General features: G+C 47.4%; 1 protein-coding gene and 2 non-coding genes across 4 annotated transcripts in view; 2 read left to right on the top strand and 1 right to left on the bottom strand.

Annotated features, from left to right (window-relative positions):
- Positions 1-22185, bottom strand: part of LOC119444170 (high-affinity choline transporter 1-like) — a 78390-nt gene that overhangs the window by 11138 nt on the left and 45067 nt on the right. The window contains exons 1-2 of one of the 2 annotated variants that reach the window (XM_049664184.1): positions 7654-7745; positions 2118-2329 (exon numbers count right to left, since the gene is read on the bottom strand). The exons of the other annotated variant lie outside the window; for it this stretch is intronic. Of the exons in view, the coding sequence (XP_049520141.1) occupies positions 2118-2329; positions 7654-7699 (258 nt within the window). The 5' untranslated portion in view covers positions 7700-7745. Of the gene's footprint in view, positions 1-2117; positions 2330-7653; positions 7746-22185 lie in introns of those variants that run through there. 2 annotated transcript variants of the gene reach the window in all.
- Positions 14407-14478, top strand: Trnae-uuc (transfer RNA glutamic acid (anticodon UUC)). Its single transcript has one exon. It is a non-coding gene; the product is annotated as a tRNA-Glu (tRNA).
- Trnaq-uug (transfer RNA glutamine (anticodon UUG)) lies at positions 14487-14558 on the top strand. The gene has a single exon. It is a non-coding gene; the product is annotated as a tRNA-Gln (tRNA).

Here is a 22185-nt window from a genome sequence, read left to right as displayed (position 1 = left end):
GAGCTGCTGTACTTGAGGAATCCGATTTACGCGGTTTCGATTGCGTCCAGCCCCGGATAAATTTTAAAGGATTTTAAAGAGTACTAACTTTTGTATCGACCCCCCCCCCAAAAAAAAAACAAAAAAAAACGGTTCGATGGGCGGGAGCCGATTCCCCATTTCCGCGCGGGCTATAGGTAACTTTCCACTTTTATTGCGCAACCTAGTTTACTGACACCCAAGTTATTTGTTTAAAAAGAAGCTGCAGCTCGTATCCGATTCCAGCATATGAGACACACGATAAAATCAGAAATGTTGTCATTACAAAGCTGCTAGCCTGCTGCTATTAAACCGCCGAGCCGGTATAATAACAGAAAATAAAGATAGAAAAGCGGACTTTGGTAACTGTTGAAAGTAGGTCAAAATAATGAAAAGGTTATAGTTTTGTTTTTTCGCGCTTCATTAGGTTACCACCAGCCCACCACCTATACGTTATCACTAGAATGTCCTGGTCGTGAGCAGTGGATGATAAGAAATTAAGGAATAGAATCGAGCGAAGATGCGGTACATTGGTGTTCTTTAACCTGCGTCCAATGCACGATACACAAACGTTTTGGCGTTTCTTCACAATCAGAATGCGGCCGCAGCGTTCGTGCAACCCAACCGGCAACCTCGTGCTCAGAACGCCGTAGCTACTGTCAGTCACTGCGGTCAGGTAATCCAACGAGAAGAATCGCTACATTGTTTTGGCCCTGCTTCGATTTTTTTAACACGAAAGTGTTTCATCCCGGGTTTCACGACTGATTTCCGGCAACGGACCAAACTGAGGTGAACGTCAGCACCGGCGCCGCCATCGAGGAGCAGTGAAGCGAAGTACTGCATCGTGACACTAACGAGCGCCGACAGGGAGCGCTTCGGTAGTCACAGCGCTGCGGACACTCCAGTGCGGTGTAGCCTTAGCATTAAAAACCAAGTGTAAACGGCTTCGTGACTTCAGAAACTCGTCATGTTCAACGAATTACTGTGTAATAAATAATAAAACAAACATTATTAAAAGTGTCCGACGGCAGGATTCAACTCCGTTCGCCAACAGGACATCGCGCGCCAAGCAAACATGCAACACGGTCGCCGTTCCGCAAATCGTGCGCCGTTCGGCGCAACGGTCCGTGAGTTCATGAAGCAAACATGCAACAGCTTCTGTGAAAACACGTTTCACTTTCGTGTCCTACGGATTCCTATGAAAGAGGGATCAATCATTTTTTTTTACATTTGCTTTTATGGGATTTGTATTTTGACATAGCTTAATTTGGTACGGTGTAGTGCATAAGCGCTGCATGGGACTTCACGTTGAATAAGATGAAAATAAACGCGACTGTAATAATCGCGTTTCGTTGTGTACCATTTAATTAACCGCTTCATGTAAATTCTAACGTGCGCTGGATCTGCATAATTTGCGTTCCGAATGTATACGTACACGCAGTTCTGTATTGAACTGGTGTCTTGCTTTCGGCGGGACAATGTCTTTTGCGACGATAGATCGCCGAGCGTTTAACCCATTGCGCCACAAACGCATTTGCAGAGAGCTATACAGACGCGCCTTATGTATCTAACACTCCTCCGTGTACCCGCGCTCTTGCTCGGGGCGGTGCCGCCGCCTACGAGCAGAAAAGAGAAGTACTGCATTATGACACTAACGCGCACCGACAGTGAACGCTTCGGTGGTCTCAGCACTACGACGCCTCGATGCCAGCATTCGAAGGGACGCTGGCATCAAGAAGCACTACCAACGCCACCTAGGTGGCGTTCACCGTACTCAGCACAGCGGAGCGTGGCCTCCGCAATTAGCTCTGAAAATGTTTCTGAAGTTGATCGCGGAGGCTGCAATTACGACGCGCTGTACGCGCTGATTTGACTCGGTGACGATTCAGTTACGTGCTTTGTCTTGCGCGTTGTATTAGTGTGTCAGTTACGTGCTTCGTCTTTCGCGTTGTGCTAGCGTGTGCAGCGTAGTGCAGCTTCCATATGCACGACGGTTGCTAATAAAGGGATTGAATGATCGATTGATTGTTTGATTGACTGATTGAAAGAAAGACACGAGCGGGTACGTGGCGCAGAGGTGTAGAATTGTAGCAACGCACGCCCGGCCGTATGAGCACGTGGTAGACGTTCTTGGTGACCATGGCGGCGGCGCTGAACATGGACGAGTCGGCGGACGACATGACGGCCGCCGTGATGCCCAGCATGCCCATGACGGAGACCACGGCCGGAGTCAGGTAGCGGATCGACTGCGGCAGCACGCTGGACTTGTCGCGCAGCTGCCAAGGGCCCGGGTAGCCCGCCGCCGTGAAGTCTGCGCCATAGAGAAGCATGCATGCATGCACGCGTAAATAAAGTGGCGAGCTGGCTGGCCTAGAATTTGCTACCTGCAAGCTCCTTGATGGGAGACTAAACAGAAAAATTATTTGAGCTGTGCTAGTAAATTATTACTCGACAATACTGAGAAAAAAAATACCGCGAGGAGACGCTTGGTAAGCCGCATCCGCATCAGCATCCGCCCGCCATTGGCGCTAGAGTTCCACTAGAAAGACAAACATGTAACCAAATAATGCCGGCAGATCCCACGCCGTGTGGGAATCGATGTTATGCGAAGCAGTGTCTGGGGAGCCTACCAAGTTAACCGAGTGACCATGAGAGCCCCAAGACGTAGGCGGCTATTTCATGACCTACATCACACGCATGTCATGACATTCATGTCGTCAGTCCTCAGGAGTCCCTTCAGCTACACCTAAGACACCTTAAGGCGTTAGCCTTAGTCATGCTCATGACTATGACGTCGACCACAATTCTTTAGCCTTTTCCTTCACTTAGTACCACATCTGAACCAATTCCATTCGTTTTTGAGTGTTAATCTTTTTTCCCTAAGTCATTGTCATTTTTGCTCAGTCATCCTCATGACTATGACTTCAACCACCATCCTTTAGTGTTTCCTTAAACCCATGTCCGAACCCATTTCAGTGGTTTTTGAGTGTTAATATGTTTTCACTGAGTCACTGTCATTTTTGCTCAGTCATGGCCATGAGACTTCTACCATCATCATTAAGTGAAGTTTCCTTCACTTAGTACTCACGTCCGAACCCATTCCAGTGGTTTTTGAGTGTTAATCTTTTTTGCTGAGTCATCATTTTTGCTTAGTCATGCTCATGACTATGACTTCTACCAGCATCCATTAGCGTTTCCTTCACTTAATACCCACGTACGAACCCATTTCAGTGGTTTTTGTGTTTATATTTTTCGCTGGGTCATTGTCATGACCTACATGACACTCATGTCATTACATTTATGTCATGATATATCATTAGTGTTCGTCATACACTCCTGTCATACAATATCAGTTTTGGTACCTACCAAGTTAATGAAACGACCATGAGATCTTCTTGGTATAAGCGCGAAGAAAACACGGACGGTGGCGGAAGAAGACAGGACGAGCGCTCGTCCTGTCTTCTTCCGCCACCGTCGTGTCTTCTTCGCGCTTATACCAAGAATATGTTACCGTACCAACTCGCCCAACTATCCATCCTTTTGCAGACCATGAGATCACCAAGACGTAATCGGCTGTTTTATGACCTACATGACACGCATGTCATGAGATTCATGTCATGACATATCATTTACGTTCGTCATATACTCTTGTCATAGTATGCCAATTTTGGTACATACCAAGTTAACGAAACGACCATGAGAGCACAAAGACGTAGGCGGCTAGATAGATAGATAGATAGATAGATAGATAGATAGATAGATAGATAGATAGATAGATAGATAGATAGATAGATAGATAGATAGATAGATAGATAGATAGATAGATAGATAGATAGATAGATAGATAGATAGATAGATAGATACTGTCAAAGTAGGAAATGTTTGCCAAGAAATGCTTCGCATTTAATAATTGAGAAACGCTTCAATACAGCGTCGGGATTAACCCACTGCTAAACACCGGGGTCACACGATTCAGCTTCGCTGGCTAACCATCTGTACGGAGGGCTTGGGTGGTGCTTTTTTTTTTTTTAATGAATAATGATCAGTTACTTTTTTCTCAGTGCACACAAAAGAAGCACTGCGATAACAGGCTCACGCACGGGACAAAACTGCTTAACGACGATGTATATTTTTTTTTGCGAAATAACTAAGACTCAAATAAGGGTGCGAAGTAATTTGCGTAGGTAACCGTAAAAACTACGGAGGTTATCTAAATTAATGTCTTCGTGGCATGAGCGCAGTTATTGGCTCCAACGACAAATACACACTCTACATTCGCTCTCACATACGGCCACTCCAACCTAAAAGCGGCTGAGGTATAATAATATCTTCTGTAGCTGATCGTGCCGCCAGCTAGAGGGTAATATAACACTCCCTGTCTCCAAGGGAACGCGCGTACTTGTTATCTACTGTAGTAACTTTTCTCGTGTACTATACGTCTACTTGCCTATGTGGCTGTATACGTTATCAACGGGATCAGCCGGCCGTGAGCGGTGGATGATAAGACTAATATAGAATAAAGCATAATGCATCTCTACAAAATATCGGCCATGGTATGCCCAGGCAAGGCGACTCTATAAAAGATGTGCGATAACGTCTCCGTGGTCGTCGCTGGGTTCGTCTGCCTGAACGTCTGTCTGCTTGGCTGCTGCTTGGTAAGAACGCCTTCATTCCGTTCGTTTTATTGCGATAGCAATTATATGGACACTTCAACCGGATTTCTGCCGTCGTCGTCGCCGTCGCCGTGAGGTTCCGTATAGATTCCAAGGGCGATAAAATCGTCGCCGCGCGCTATCACGGAGGACGAACTCCCCCGCGCGCTATCACAGAGAGCGAACGCACGGCGGAAAGCAAACGCGACCATCGCGCGAAAGGCCGTGGGGGTATGGGAGGGAGGGAGGCGTGGCGGCGCTGTGCTCCGGCACCAAAGTCGTATCTTGCCACTCAATGTCCCACGCGAAAACAAGAAATGGGAAGAGGCGGGGAGGGGGGGGGGGCGCAGCTTCTCCTCTGCCAACAACTTCTCCTCTGCACTTTGCCCGGCGGTGCCGGTCGCCCGCACCGTCTCTTATCTCCACACGGCTCTGACCTTTGTATGCGCTGCGCATTCGCCGCTCAGTTTCCGTTGAAGAGATAGGCCGCGCGAACCTGCGCTTGCTGCCAGCGTTTTGAGAGTCGTTGGCTGCGGTCATTCAGTGTGATCTATTCATGTTTGCTTGTGCGCGCTGACACCACGATTGTTAATTCAGTTAGTAAGCCAATGTGTCCAAGTTTATGCAGCCGATAAAACTACTATCCCTACTCCGAATAGCTCTCTACTAATTTGCTATCGCAATCGATGCTTCGCCTTTCGGGCGAAACTGTGACATTTTTTTTGCCTTCATTACTTTGCAAATTGCTTATGTATTTGTCACTTCAGCCGTAAGTTGAGATTTTTCGCATTGTGCTGTTCGGCGCAGAGAGCTTTTTTGTGTTCTTCACTTCGCGCGTGATGTTCGTGGATAGCTTCACATTAAGTAAGAAACAGCAATTCTGAATGCTGCGCAGCACGCTTGCGAGAAAATCGTTTCTTGGTGCGAGAAAGTGAGTCGGCCCACTCCGGTACACGTAGCCTAAATTTAATGCATGTGCAAGGTCGATCCACATAGATCGCGAAGCTTCGGGCGAAAAGCGGTTCAGAACCAATTGTCACCGACATCAGCAAGGGTGGTTATGGGAGCAGTGATTGAAGCGCGACTATGTTTGGATGGAATAAACACTGGGACAGAAAAAAAAAAAACGTTTCAACGTTTTTCATTCAGATTCATTCAACGAAAATAAAATTCCTAATCCATTTTATATACGCATGGCGAGAAAAGAAGATACAACTCTATTTTACATGTTCATTTTTAATAAATACCTTTTTTCAGCGCCCACCGTGAGAGCGCCCATCGATAGCGGCGGGCGTTGACGCCGCTATCACTTGCAATGCAATGCAATTCGAGTGCGTGGAAAGGCGCGCTTGTAAAGTTCACCTGTTACAATACGCCCCCCTCACATGTTGTGTTGTTTTACATGTCGACGTTTGTCTGAATTAGGTGACGCGGGTAGTTGTATTGTTTCTTAACCTGTGCAGCCAAAAGTAGTGAGTTTGCGACCGTCAGATACTTATTTACTTTAGTTGTTTTCGTGCGACAGCGCTGGCCGACGGGCTTGGCGTCCGACGAAATGATGAGCACTCTACGCAATCTACGCCCAAAGCGTTCGTCGGCCTCCAAAGAAAGTATGTTCTGTGCAGCGATGAGATTTCGACACCCTTACGGCTGACCTTCATGGCTTTCTGTGCTGAAAGCTCAGAACGCCCATCAAGACGAATGGCGGGGCATTTGAATATACAGCTCTAATGACACGCCTCCGAAAACAAATTTCGCGCCTATGAGAAAAAAATGACGTCACTTCTGTTAACAACGGATTTTTAATTATTTTTCTCCCGCCGGAAATGTTTCCTCCTCACACAGATGGCGCTAAGCCCCATGAACCGCCGATATGCCGCCATGTTTCGAACGTATTGGCTTCTATGGAAGATCGCTAAGCCGATCGGATGGAACAGTCGGGGCACCTCCGAATGCCCTCAACCGGAGCCGATCGCGCAGGTGGAACCAACCGAACACGTTGCGAGCGCTCTTTTTCAACCATGTCGAATATGCGGCCGCATTCTATACTGTTCTAGACTGCTTGAAAATGACCAGCCGAAGACGTGCCTTGCAACAATTGCACTTTCTGTATTTACGGCGCATCGCTACCATATTGATATTTCTGCCGCTAGAATGCTTACATCATGCCATATTTTTCGATAATATGCTACAAAGCGCATTCTTAACGAATTCTGGATGTCCTTTTGCCGGAATACGTATATATACTTGCGATATAAAAAGCAGCAATCGGGCCCAGTGGCGCACCGACCGGGGGTGGGGGAGGGGTTCGGGTGTTGTACCCCCCCCCCCCCCCCCTACGCGTCCAGCCCCACCAGTCCAACGTGTTCCTTCAGCGCTCTGTTCACATTGACATTAGAATTCAGGAGGCGGCTTGAGGTCGAATTTGCCCGATTAACAAAAACACTGAAGAAATAAACATCGTTACCATCCTTGGTGTCACTATTGTAATTATTAGGCATTTTATTTCCTGTTGGATTCCTCTGGCCAAAGCAAGGAAATTGCATATTATGCAAAGTGCTTGCTCCACCCCCATTGCAGAGATCCCGGGTGCGCTACTGATTGGGCCTCATGGCAACCCAAGTAAACGCCACCGCATGCAGACACACCCTTCGCGCTATAGTTATCCCCATTTCCTCGATTCTGCGTCAAGCGCATCATCAGCGCCGCTGCATGCGCACACCTTTTAGCTTAACTATTACTATTATAGCTATTATAACTATTATAGCTATTACTGATTCACCGGATCAGTGAATCGGCGACCCGTTTTCCAGTCTTGAGTCATAACTATATCTGGCAGATCAATAAATTGCAACACTCATTCCTAACGTGTAATTGTGCTATTAACCGCGCTAAAAACGGGACAAAGAACACGAAGTATGCACGAAACAGCCACTGCGGTAATCATCCCTCGCTGTCTGCTCTCAGCAGTGAGTATACGTACTTGTGGTCTTAGCTGCTGCTCCGATGATCATCGGCGGGACCGCCATGACGATGCATCCTAGGGCGGCCACATACGAAAGCACCTCGGCGGCGAAGTCGGCTCTTGCAGCCCAGAATGCATTGAAAATAGACCTGCACGGGCAAGACCATTATGCCAAAATTGTGAGGTTTGAAGGTGTGCTAAAGACAGCTGCTAAATTCATTTATACCGTCTAGTGTTATTTGAAAATTCTGTTTATGCCTTTATTTTCCGGGAAATAATTGCCTGTGAGCGGAGGCAATTATTGTTTCTGTTTCGATATTGCCCAGTGAACATCTCTGTAATGTCATTAGCAAATAGGCCAGAGAAAAACACAGAAACGGTTCGTTTAAAAAAGTCGCACTTCCGCCCGAAACGCAAAGCATCGATTGCTTGGTCGTAAACGTTCGCTTACTAACTAAATCAACAAGCATAGTGGTGTTTGTTTGGGTGCACAGGCAAACAAACTCTACTCAACCGACGAGCGCGGACACTTGCTTTCAAAACGCTGGCGTGAAGAAGACCGGCAGAAGCAGCAAGCGAATTGACCTTCGTGCTGCCTCTCGCTTCAGCGCGAACTAAGCGGCGAGTACACAACGCACACGAAGCAATCGTGATCGCAGATCACTTTCAAGCGCTCAGCCGCGCCATACTATAACCTCCCGGTGCTTTTCGCGCTGAGGAAGATGGTGCGCTTCCACCTCGCCTTCTTCCTTTGCCTGCGAGAGATCTAGCCACCCTCCTCGACTCACCTTCGTACGCTTTCACCCGCAGCTGCAGCGTACGGTGCGCGGCCATGGTGTAAGCGCAACTTGAGCTTTATACGGAACATCACGGCGACGTCGACGGCGGAAATGCGCCTGGAGTGTCCGTATAATTGATATCGCAACAAAAGATGACAAAACTGTATTACTGATTTCAAACAGAACTTATAGTTGGTCTTTCGGGCTGCTCGTTGAACGTGCGCGATTCGCGCCATTCTTGCCGAAGAGCAAAAGCGTAGGTAGCCGAAGGGCAATCTGCTCCGAGGCTCCGGAGGTCGCGTCACCGACCGAGCGCGCACCGACCGATCTTCTGAGGCCGAATTCACAAACGTTTTTATTCGTAAGAACTCTTTCTGATTGGTCGGTGGCCTTCATGAATAATGTGCTCACTGTCACTATTGGACCGTGGTTACTCTTACGTAATATACTAACGTAAGCACGTTTAGTGAATACTGGCCCTGATCTTTTATTAACGTAAACCTGGCTACATATTGTGCACAGAATATACGTTCGCTTCACATGCTCACCACTCACCAAAAATTCCAAGTTGTTCAAGTTCTTGTTCAAGCTCATGTCTACCCGTCCCTCTCTTCTTAATGTTCTTGTTTATCGACGTATATGAAGTACTCATTATCCATCGTGAAGGAAGGCAAAGCGTGCAGAGACTGACACAAGAGAAGATAATCAGGCAGCACAAGGAACGAATTTACTCGTTGTTCCTCGACAACCCGGACAACCTTTCCTGCATCTCCGACTTGCCGCTGACTTTGCAGTCACATCTAGTAGGACTTCCCCCTTGGCGTCCACCTTGTACCCACCTGCCACGGGATGCCTCCGAGGGCGGTCATGAGAAAGTTGTCGAACAGCTGGCCGGCGTTCGACTCCGGAGCCAGTCCGACCCAGTCGGTCTCGGGACCCGTCACAGTTCCCACGGCGGGGCTTTTCAGAACGTACGGCACGCACACCCACTGCGGCACCAGTCGAAATTACGGCACGCATGTCAAATCGTGTCAGCGGTCATTGGAGCATTTCTTCTTTTTACATGTTTACCTAAGTATAGTTTCCGTATCTTATGAGCGTTAAAAATCTTCCATAACTATATACACGCACGCTTCTAACGGCGTATTCTCTGCCTTGCAATGACTTTCGTTCGGAGTACTCTTTCAAGGTTATCCCATTGATTGATTACCGCGAACGACTCGACCTCATATGGTCTACTATGCCTTTGTCGTATCAACGCCCCAAAAAAAGACAGGCTCTTTACCAGGAATAACACCGTGGTGCATAACTGGAAGACGTCGGTGTAGGCGACCGAGTATCGGCCTCCCAGCGCGGTGTAAAAGAATATGATCATCGCGGCAATGACGATGAAGAGGCCCGAGTCTACTTCCAGCATGGCGCCCGCCGTGTCACCTGCAGCGCCGCACACGTGCGGTAACGTATACCATTAAGCAGTGTCACACACAGGTCATGCAATAGCGCGCACACCTCACAATAGTCAGCCACGAATTGAAGACCAAGCCTTCGATATTTTTTTTTAAGTTTCGCGAATACTGTCGGCGTAATCCAAGGACTATACATGCGCATGCGCTCAAGTATACTGAGTGTTGCATAAAATAGGAGCGCCAGGTATGCATGATACTTCCAGCTAATCGATATCTTATTGGCGCTCCTATTTGTCACAAAGATAGTATATCGAAGAGAGGGTTCAGTTTAATACGAACGTTTGCCACCGTTACTTGCCTTTTCGACCACAATAGAAACCAAGTGCGCGTTCGTCTGCGGTGGCGCGTCGTAAATAAATTGCCGATTAGAGCCGCATTTTACAATAGCGGTGACACATGGTTCCACCTTTCCGTATTCAGTAGAATGAATTTAATTTTTAAAGGTAGGGGAAAATGCAATTCACTCATATAGACCGTTGACATTAGATCAGTATAGTATACTGGTTAGCAATGCAGGCGATTAAATTAAAACTGCAAGCATGGGCAGAGCATAATGGCATACTGGGATAACTTCAGAATGGCTTCAGAATCGGTAGGCGTCTGAACGGTAACGTATTTGCTCTTACTCACTGTATTGAAATATGCAGAGAAGAAAGCGGACCGTTACATGTGGCTTTCTTTAGGCATTACCGGAGAGTATGACAACGTAGACAGCAAAACTTTGGCGGGGGAAGGCTTAGGCAACGACTTTATACAGCTTTTGTAAACGACTATATGCAGACGTATACACTCATATGCAGTCGTATGCTACTGTATACGACTGCATACAGCTGGAAAATACAGTTTACATTTTCATACATATAGTTTATACAGTTTATACATACAGTTTACAAATACAGTTGATATCACCAAGGGACTGAGACAGGGGTGTCCTTTATCCCCGCTGCTGTTTATGATGTATACATGGTAACGATGGAAAGAGCGCTATAGAAGGAATCTACATAAGAGTTTATTCTCTCATACAAACAGGCGGGCGCAACAGCAGAGCGGCACATCCCGCGTTTGTTTTATGCGCACGACATTGTGTGGCTTGGTAACCGTCAAAGTTATATGCAACGTCTGGCTAATATTTGGGTACAGGAATATGAGAATTTAGGATTGAAATTTAGCGTTAGAAAATTCGCTGTTATGGTATTCAATGAAAACAGTGCGCAAACAGTGTCAACACAGGGCCAGGAAGTACTTCGGGTAAAAGAATACAAATACCTTGGTGTATGGATAAACGAACGCGATATATGTATGGAAACAGGAAAAAACAAAAACAAAATAATAGCAAAGGGGAAGAGAAATTCGGCCATAATGACACACGGAGCACTATGGGCATACAATATGTAGGTTCGAGGTGCTCCGGGGTATATAGAAAGGTGAAATGGTTCCAGGACTGACTTTTGGAAATGCGGTAGTCAAGGGTATACAATCAGGACGCGATGGCAACCAAAGGTCACTGGGACGCCAAAGGTCACTGGAAAGCTGTGCAGGGTGATATGGGCTGGACAAGTTTTGAAGTGAGGGAAGCAAAGAGTAAAGTTGATTTTGAAGAAGTACTGAGGAATACGAAAGAAAGTAAACGTGTTGCGAGAGAGTCACAGAGGCTGAGGCAATCTCATGATGATAACTCAAACGGAACCTCTTTACTTTTCGAAGCGAAATTAGGATGCCTTAGAACCCGTAGTTATAAAGCGAGGTACACCAAGGCAGAAGAAGCACGTGCTTTTTTTTCTGCGGTGAAGATGGTGAAACGATGGAACATGTGTGTGTGTGTGTGTGTGTGTGTGTGTGTGTGTGTGTGTGTGTTGTGTGTGGTGTGTGTGTGTGTGTGTGTGTGTGTGTGTGTGTGTGTGTGTGTGTGTGTGTGTGTGTGTGTGTGTGTGGTGTGTGTGTGTGTGTGTGTGTGTGTGTGTGTGTGTGTGTGTGTGTGTGTGTGTGTGTGTGTGTGTGTGTGTGTGTGTGTGTGTGTGTGTGTGTGTGTGTGTGTGTGTGTGTGTGTGTGTGTGTGTGTGTGTTGTGTGTGTGTGTGTGTGTGTGTGTGTGTGTGTGTGTGTGTGTGTGTGTGTGTGTGTGTGTGTGTGTGTGTGTGTGTGTGTGTGTGTGTGTGTGTGTGTGTGTGTGTGTGTGTGTGTGTGTGTGTGTGTGTGTGTGTGTGTGTGTGTGTGTGTGTGTGTGTGTGTGTGTGTGTGTGTGTGTGTGTGTGTGTGTGTGTGTGTGTGTGTGTGTGTGTGTGTGTGTGTGTGTGTGTGTGTGTGTGTGTGTGTGTGTGTGTGTGTGTGTTGTGTGTGTGTGTGTGTGTGGTGTGTGTGTAGTGTGTGTGTGTGTGTGTGTGTGTGTGTGTGTGTGTGTGTGTGTGTGTGTGTGTGTGTGTGTGTGTGTGTGTGTGTGTGTGTGTGTGTGTGTGTGTGTGTGTGTGTGTGTGTGTGTGTGTGTGTGTGTGTGTGTGTGTGTGTGTGTGTGTGTGTGTGTGTGTGTGTGGTGTGTGTGTGTGTGTGTGTGTGTGTGTGTGTGTTGTGTGTGTGTGTGTGTGTGTGTGTGTGTGTGTGTGTGTGTCATTAATTGTGATTAAATGTGTCAGCTCATTAATTAAAATTGGGCTATCTGCACAGGCAACCTTAAATGAATTTTTAAAGTGTTCGCTGAAACACCCTGTATATATATATATATATATATATATATATATATATATATATATATAGCGCGTTAAAGGTTCCGACCTTTATGGAATCTGGATACGTAGACGGCAGCAGCGGCGCGATTCCCGAGGCCAAGGTTCTGTACATGGTCTCCGAGACCGGATGGCGCGCGCTGCGGGATACCGGGGACGTATACGTCTCCGGTATCCGGTGTATCCCGGTGTATCCGGTATCCCGGTGTATCCGGTATCCCGGCCCTTTAGCAAATAAAAACCGCACATCATCGCCATGGGTTCCGTGAAGTATAATACGCAAACGGACAAGCTACAACTCTGAAATGCTGAGTCTAACAGTGTTCAACATGAGTGAGTACAGAGTCTGCAGACCCTCGATCACCACGCGTTCCTTAATTGCTGCTCACCCAGCGCGGCCAACATGGCGGCCGTCCAGAATATCTCGCCGCACACGGCCGGCAGGCACAGCAGCAGTCCCATCCAGCGGCCGTACAGCTCCTGGAACGGGTCCAGCATGGTGACCGCGTTCGTCATCCGCATCTTTTGCGCGAAGAAGAAGCCGCCTGCGATTGAAACCGGATAAGGCGTGCATGTCACATTGTAGATGAAAACTTGGCATCCATCTGCAATTTACACTAAGCTCAACTTTTTCTTTTCTTTTTTTTTTCTTCTTTTTTTGCGTAACGACCCGTACGTGTTCATGACGAAAAAAATAACAAGAAATCTTCAAGATTGAAGATTTCATCCTAGTCCGGCGATAAACTCCGCACTAGAGCTTTTCCGGGCCAGTCACTCTGCCAACTGAGATAATTAAGTATTTAGCATGAATTGTTCTTGGGAAAGTTGGTTAATACATGGTGAAGCCATTGTAGAGCAATTAAAACGAAGCACAAAAGACCAGAAGACCGGACACGACGGCCGGTACCTATCAGACGTGGTGTTCCATCCTCTGCTATTTTGTGTTTCACTTTAATTGCGCTAAAATGCATGACTTCACAAATCAGGTGTTTAGCATATGTGGCGGAGCAAGGACGGACTAATAGACAACCCAATTAATCAAACACAACGAGCACTGATAATTACGCATTTGGTTGCTTACACACTTTCCCACTGTCTGTCCACTGTATCTTGCTCTTAAGATCGCTTACATCACTTCACCCCATTTTTTTTTCTCCTCGACCGAATATAATAACATCAGACACCACTGCGCCATACCTCCGATATGCAGGACATGAAATCGGCCAGGTTACCTGGCCGATTGAATTGAACAACAACGCAGGTGCATGGGAGGGCAGGGCGCACGTAAAAGCTTCCAAGACTGTCGAGGTTTCTGGGCTAATTTTTCATGTACAGAAAAAAAAATAATAAACGCGATGCTTTGTCTCGTCGCTATTCTATCATTTTCTTTTCCATTGTCTCGTTTTTCTTTCGCCCTTATTTTCCGAGAATCTTTTTCCAGTCCTTCAGTTCTCTCTTCTTTTTTTCCCTTCTATTATAGCTGTTCCCTCCTTATTCCTCTTTTTCAATATTTCTTTTACTAGGCTTGACTACCAGACCTTCTAGTATATACAATGTCTGTATGTTCTTTTTGCCTCTTGGCTGTCGACGAGAACTGCCATCAGACGGTGACACGCGAAACCTTCGCCCAGCCAGCAAGCAGCGCGATGACGTCATCGCTTCGCTCCCGACTGACGCAGTCGCAACAGCTGGAAAAGACACGTCGAGTGCGTGCCTCGGCTAGTCTGATGTAAAGCCTACGTCATCGCATACGTATATGCGTGCGTACATCTGTGGAAAGCGTACGCAATATGCCTTCTCCTTCCGTCGTTCCGGCGTGGTCTAGTGGCTAGGATATCTGGCTTTCACCCAGAAGGCCCGGGTTCGATTCCCGGCGTCGGAAGAGTTTTCGGTCTCATGGTGTAATGGTCAGCACTCTGGACTTTGAATCCAGCGATCCGAGTTCGAGTCTCGGTGAGACCTGAATCTTTTTTTTTTTCTCTCTTTTTTGTGTGTGTGTGTGTGTGTGTTGTTCTCGCGCGAGCTATAATTGCGCGGCGTGACCGAAGCATGCGTTTTGAATATTCTCGTCTATGTTTCTTTTTCTTTTACCTCCTCTCTACCTACATCACATTCATTCATTCATTCATTCATTCATTCATTCATTCATTCATTCATTCATTCATTCATTCATTCATTCATTCATTGTGTTGTGTTGTGTTGTGTTGTGTTGTGTTGTCTTACGGTAGCGCTGGTGACACGAAGACTGAAGGCAAGATGAAATCGGACATCGGACATGCGCTGGCTCTCTGAATTGCATCAGAATAGAAAGCCGGGCGAATCTGGCGAACGTTAATTGCATTGCGATATCACTACTAAAACGGCAGGTAAGAAGTAACAAGACATGCGCTGATTTTTTTTAATTTTCATATTATTACTGGAGCGGATTCACACGCTGCTAACGCTAAAAACCAGGGACCTCGTGAAGGAAAAAAAAAAGAAAAGAAAAAAGTTTCTTTTTTTTCTCTCTTCTTTGTATCTAACCAAAAATATGGGCCGATAAAGAAGATAGTGCAGTCTAAAAAATGTGGGCCCATCTCCTGCGTATGCAGCACTAGGTACGTGTCTCACTTCAATTGACCTCTTTGGCCCCAACTTGGGTCACTAGGGGCACGATCTTGTACGCGTTCCAAAATGGAACGGAGGCGGTCCGTTCCATCGAGCCGCACATGATTGGTCAATTTGAACCGTGAGCCGCACACGATTGGTCAATTTGACCAATCGTGACCAAAATTGACCAATCTTGTGCGGCTCGATGGAACGGACCGCCTCCGTTCCATTTTCGCGCCGGACTTCGCGGCGCCGCCGCAAGATGGCGCGGCGTGTCTTGCTGAGGGAAGCGCGAGAGAGAGAGGACACCCGGCTGCAGTACACGCCTCATGCACGACGCGTTTGGTCGTTTCACATGCGTTTGCATAAAGCAACGAAAGTGTCCGCACGTCTTAAGCTGCTTCCGGAAGTAAAGCATTCGGTTGTAGCACTGTATTCTTGCCGTTTTATTCTGTGTCCAGTGTCGTGCTGTTAAACTTTATCTGGACCAAAAACACTTTGACTGCGTGGCCACGACGAGCGGAAAAGCAACCGTGCCGTATTTTCTAACGTTCCGTTTTGCTCATTTGCTCGGACGTTTGCTTAAACGTCGATGCGTCACCGGTACCGCTGGGATCAGCGGCTCTACACCACGCTTGATAAGGTTGATAAATCAAACCGATCGTATCCGAAATACGGACCCTGATAAGAAAAGAATCGAAAGAGAAATGGTGCGTAAGAAAATACAGGCACCGATAATTAAAGAACAATAGAAAATGTAATAGGACGCCGCGAGCACCGCGTTTTGCGACCTTCCATATCACGTTATCCAATTCTTATCCTGCATAGCACCCCGTGGCTGATACGAATGATAAAGGCGGTGCGGCTGCGTTCGTTCAACGTCCGAACCCATGGCGAACGACGAAAAGAACGTAAAATGGAAAGGATCGTTACGAGATGGGGTCCCCAAAGTTAACCACCGCTAACCGAGTCCTCGGGCTTGCTGTCAGCGCGTCGCGATCAGCTGCATGTGCTGTATTATAACCTGACGTCGCAGTGGCGTCTTGTCTCGCCTACTCGGCAGCGCCTTGCGTATATACAGTCGCAACAGCTGGAAATCCATTCACGAACGGCATCCACTGAAGTGACGCATAAAGCAGCTTGCGCGCTGGACCCCAGCGGCAATCGTGAGCTATATATCATGCTTCTACCATGATCATGTTCCCGCGTGGTCTAGTGGATTGGATATCTGGCTTTCACCCAGAAATCCCGGATTCGATTCCCGGCGTCGGAAGAGATTCATGGTGTAATTGTCAGCACTCTGGACTTTGAATCCAGCGATCCGAGTCTCGGTGAGACCTCGCTGGTTTATTATTATTTTGTAGTGACAGATTAAATGGAGATGAAGTGAATCCGGTCTGATTGCCCGGAAGAGTTCGCGATCTCGTGGTGTAAAGGTCAGCCTTCTGGGGGGCTATTCTGCCAGAGTCCACCTAGTGGGCTGTCCACTTCGGCTGTCGCTATTAGCAGCCGCTTCACGAGCACGAAGGTACCAGCCAGTCCCCTTCGCGCTCGCGAAGCGGCAGCCCATGGCGACAGCCGAAGTGGACAGTCACTAGGTGGACTCTTACAGAATACCTCCCTCCCCCCGGATTTTGAATGCAGCGACTCGAGTTTCGGTGAGACCTCGATTGCTTTTTTTTTTTAAATAATTGATATTTCTTGCAGTGACAGATTTAACGGAGGTCAGTTAATCCGGATTAATGGCTGGCACTTCTGGAATTACCATAACGCCGGTCTAACCGTGAGAGCACGCTAATTGCACGGCGCGAAACATGGGCAGCGGTGTTTTGTTACGTTTGTTACTTTTGTGCTTTAATGCGTAAAACAAAGTTTTGTTAAGGAAGTAACTGGAACGCCAATGCATTTCTCCGATAAGCTCGGAAATTATTATCTCGAAACTGGTGTCATCCTGAGAATTCGTTGTGTGGATCCGCCTTGCGAACTCCATGGCTAGAATTTGTCAATTGCAATATGGGCCATAAGGTAATTAGTTAAAATCTTAGTGAATTTTTGTAAATTAGTCGATTATGCATTCCAATTTTTTGTGCAAGTAATGTCCGCCTCTACGAGTAGAACAGCTCACGGACTAGAATTATGCTATCTGCCTTAATTTTTAAAGTGTTCGCTGAAACACCCTGTATAGACGATTTGCAGCAGCCGGTTTGTGCAACTGAAATCAGATGGCGCCACCGGAGCGCCGCGCGTGTTGGACATCTCTGGCCTTGGGCGCGCAAACGAAACTACCTTTGCTCAGTCGCGAAAGCGTAGCCAGCGGCGTTTAACAAGCGCAGTTTGTCAAACGTCGAACAATATTCTGCTCCATGTGGAGATTAAGAGGGAAAACGTGTGCTGTGGTCGGATGCAAAAACTGTGATGGCGACATTAAGCTGTGGAACACGTCGGTGTGTGAAATACACGCGCCACAGCTGCATCAAGACTGCCCGTGCCCGAGGCCGTTTTCCATGCGCCGATTTCTTCAAGGAGAGAAAAACAAGCTCACCCGACAATGCTGGATAGCGAACCTACAGAGAAAGAACTTCAATTAAGGCACATCGGCAAGAGTAAGTGGCAGATCATAGTACCGAATAAGCGAACGCGCTCGGCTTGCGGAATAGTGTATCAACTTCCCATCTTGCGCTTGCTGTACATTAAGGTCAACGTGCGGTGTTTCCGTGGCAGAACACAAGCATTAGCGATATCGTATTGGAACAGTCACCTGCTATCAGTGATGTTTATCCTTAAGTGAAATTACACGCCACGTGCGTATATGCGCCGGGATCAGTGCCAATTAAGGCGTACTAGTTGTCGCGGTGAGAACTCCTGCAAAAAGATTGGAAAAGTGCTATCTGAATCGCATTTTTAAATCGTTAAGCTTGACGAATTCCTGCCTGCGCGTCTGATTTTACATATGTTGGTTTCGCTGCTGTATCGGATGCACGGTGTGATCAGAACGTAGACCTGGCGTTGTTTGTGGCCACAGGTGCGCGAAAGCTAGCTGTGTTTGACGCTGTAGCACAAAATTATTGTTTTAAACAACGCTATAAGCGTTGGTTGCGTGTTTATCGTATCGTTTATCGTAAATGTCAAGAGAAACCATGAAAATAAAAGTAAATAATTTCAAACTCACCAGTTTGACATTATTTGATTAGCTGCGTATTAAAGTAGTGGTAACTACAAATCAGCTGTTTCCTACTGCCTTGTGTCTTTCAGGTTTCCCCCAAAGCGCATGCTGAATATATATATTATTTACTTTAATTTTCATAGCCTCTTTTGACATCGCGAAATTGTTGCATTATTTGGCACTATGAAATTATGACATTATTTGTGATTATGGAAAAGACATTGGCAGCACATTGCTATTGGCTTTTTTTGTCACATTTGTGGCAGTTTGCAATAAGAACTGCATGCGTTACCCATGTGCGTGCTTTTTATTTATGTGGACTCCTTTATTCTTACGTTCAAATAAAAGCAAACCATTGTAAATATTACACGAATCACCCTTTTCTTTCGGGCATGTTCTATTCACTTTGTTGATGGGCGTCCAACCAAGGACTATCCCTACCCAACACTGCAGCTTGGAACACAGCTTTATGCTGCAGATGCCATCCTTGGATTGACACAAAGCTTTCCCAACATTGCCACTGTCAAAAAGGTTGATGCCCTCTGCAAACCCCCTGTAGTCCTGTGCAGGCTTCCCATCTTGGTCGATTGCCTTGACCATGTAGTCGTAGACAACTGGAATAGGGGAGAAACATTTGTATGTACTGCGGGAATGAAAAAAAAAAGGCAATGAAAGAAAGCTGATTTTTTATTTACTCCTCAAGACATCTGCAGATGTTTGAAAGAACTAAAATAACACGATAGATACAGTCTGATATTAAACTGATCGTTTGGATTGATAAATTATAGTTCTGGAGTTTCAATAATTCATACATATTTGATTACTAAGCTGGTGTTGCTCTCCTATGAAGAGTTTGAAAGTTCAAACTCTCAGAACTACGTGCATGGCGTCGACGCAGCACACATATTTTCAAAATTATACGTGCATAAAAATAAAACGGCCTTTTTAGAGGGTTATTTCTTCGGATCTCTTTCTTTCTCGCTGTACCTCGTTTTCTGTCCCACTGAGCTAGAAGCTACTTACGTCGGTCTCCGATCGAAATCGGACACTTCGATTACGATTTGCGGATCACGACCCACTGGATTCGGATCGAGGCTCAATTGCGATCGAACGTGCCCATGTGACAGGGGTTTTACTATGAAACAACACCCGTTCGGGGGCATTCAGTTAGTGCATCCAACAATCACAATCTGCCGCTCTGAAGTCAACTACGCGAAACTATTGCGTGCCCGCCGCGCAGGTGAATTCTGCAGAGATCAGTGCACCAGTATCGAGGCAAACGCTTGCCTCAACGTATGTGGTAAGCTAAAATACCAGCGAGCGAGATGTCAACACACAAGCGGACACGGATTTTTCACTCGGCGCTCAAGCATACACTTCGAGGCCGTCAAGCAAAGCGCGAGAGGCTGGGCAACCACATCAAACAGCTCAGATCGTAGCTTAAGTACACCACACTAACCACAAAAGAAAAAGAAGTAGCGAACTGACGTGAACGCCGCACAAGAAGCCTCCATGAGCTCGAATCGCTCGGCGCGAACAAGCGACGCGCATGCACGATGATCGAGCGCCAGAGCGCTCCGGCGCGAGCACATACAACGTTAAAATGACAAACAATGGTTCACTTACATGATCGTTGAACCATGGGACAAAGCTTTGTGTCGTCGATCCAGCCGCTGTCCATCGGTGGACCCGAAACAACGCCGCTTGCCGCACCGTCGCCCACGACTACAGCAGTACGGCTCCTTCGCTGGCCTTCAACCCAAGGCCAGTCATGCCGGCGCAATCACGTGATCAAACATGGCCGCGCCCGTGCACCGCTGCTGAAAACCGTCTATAGTTAATAATGCGAACGCATTATATGTCCCACGAGGAAGCCGGCGTTGTCGGCAACAGGCAGTAACAAAATCAGCATCTTGTAAGACATCAGTAGTATTACATCATCAGCAGCAGCAGTAGCAGCAGCCTATTTTTGTGTCCACTGCAGGACGAAGGCCTCTCCCTGCGATCTCCAATTACCCCGGTCTTGCGCTAGCTGATTCCAACTTGGAATCAAGAGGTAGAACACCCGCCTTCTAATCAGTAGTAATACTGAAGATAGTAAATGGTACAACAATGTTAATTAGTAGTCAATATAACAAGTTACAGCAAGGTGACTTAAAGAGCCGCTAAACCACCCAGAGGTCGAAATTTATGGCGAATTCCATTGGGAGAACAGGAGCAGGGCGAAGCGCAGTGCGGAGCCAGGTGATAGCGCAGTGAGAGCAGGGACACTCGACCCGCCACTGGAATACGGCGTGCATTCGGAGAGCAGGTGGGAGGGGGACGTGTGAGGAGAAATGTACCATGTGACTAAAGCAATCGACGTCCCACTATTCTCTGCAGGAGAGCGGCAAAACACGCGTGATCGTCTTGTAATCTGTCGGGCGTAACTGTCACCGTTTGCGGCCACGTACTACGTACTTTTGTGCAGCGCCGACGCATCCCACAATGTTTCGACCTGCGAAGATCACATGAAACTGCAACTTGAATCTGAAGTTGAGCTCCAGCAGCTTTCGCTGCTGTCACCGTCGAGCGTCTCAAGCACTTCAGCAAGGCGAAGACGCTTTGCTGCCGCTGTCCCCCGCGCATCCAACGAGAAGCAAGGCGGACTAGAAATGCCAGGATCTGTCGCTAAATCGCTGCGAAGCTCGCTAGTATCACCGACATCAAAAACAGCGGTTCCAAAACACCAACTACGCTTGGCTGCCGTCATTGCCGCCGCGCGCATCGGCTGACGCAAAATAAAAAAATGAGGAGGATATGACGGTTTAAGTCATGTGACTTCCTCCGTACTCCGCTTTTCAGACGAGTGCAGTGCGGACTGCTCCTGGCTGCTCTCGGCGCAGCGAAACTGCTCTTGTTCTACCACTGGATGACGGCTCTCCCACTCCTGTTCGACCACTGAAACACGTCGCCTCTGGAACGAGCACTTTCAGCGTGCTTTTGAGTGCTCCTGTTCTCCCAATGGAATTCGCCATTAGTTTTGGTGTTGCAGTTGTGCACGAGTCTACAACGAACACGTAGCCCCGAGAATTTTTCGAAAATGGTGCCGTAATAGCGGAGTTAAATGCGTTTGATGATCGAAACACGGCCCTCGCTCGTTTCGCTCTTTCTTTCGCTACTCTCCTCGTCGGCTGGTCTCTCTTCCTCACCGAGTGCTTCTCCAAATGTCACGTCACATTCCTCGTCGCCAACGCACTTCTCAAAACAGTCCACTTCCGGTTAAGGCACGTCCGCGCTAGCGGCAAAAAATTTCTCGCAGTTTCACCCGAAAGGCGAAGCGCCAATTGCGATAGCAAATTAGTAGAGAGCTATACGGAGTAAGGATAGTAGGTTTATCAGCTGTATAAACTTGGACATGCAGCAGCACCAGCAATGCGCAGAACTGTTGCCGACGCCGTCGGCGTTTCGCCCGTGTTCGCACCGAACGCGTGCGGCGTTTTTATATAAATACGTATTTGGTGCCGCAGCTAAACGTCGCCTCCCCTCCCTCCCTCCCGTCCCCCCCACAGCCTTTCGCGCGACGGAAAAAAAATGTCACAGTTTCGCCCTAAGGGCGAAGCAATGAATGCGATAGCAACACAGCAATGTCATACGAAGTAAGGTGAGCGGCTTTGGTAGCAACAACACGCAGAACTGTTGTCGACGCCATCGGCGTTTTGCCCGCGTTAGCTCAAAATGCGTGCGGCGTTGGTGACTGTTGCTGGAGCCTCTGATATAAATAGGCACTTGGTGCCGCAGCTAAACGTCGGCTCCCTTCCCTCCCCCTCCCCCACGGACTCTCGCGCGTCTGAAGAA

This window comes from Dermacentor silvarum, chromosome 3, assembly GCF_013339745.2.
Source record: "Dermacentor silvarum isolate Dsil-2018 chromosome 3, BIME_Dsil_1.4, whole genome shotgun sequence".
In the NCBI taxonomy this organism is placed as follows: Eukaryota; Metazoa; Arthropoda; class Arachnida; order Ixodida; family Ixodidae; genus Dermacentor; species Dermacentor silvarum.
Note: the sequence above shows the minus strand (reverse complement) of the source record. Positions and strands in the feature narration are given on the sequence as shown.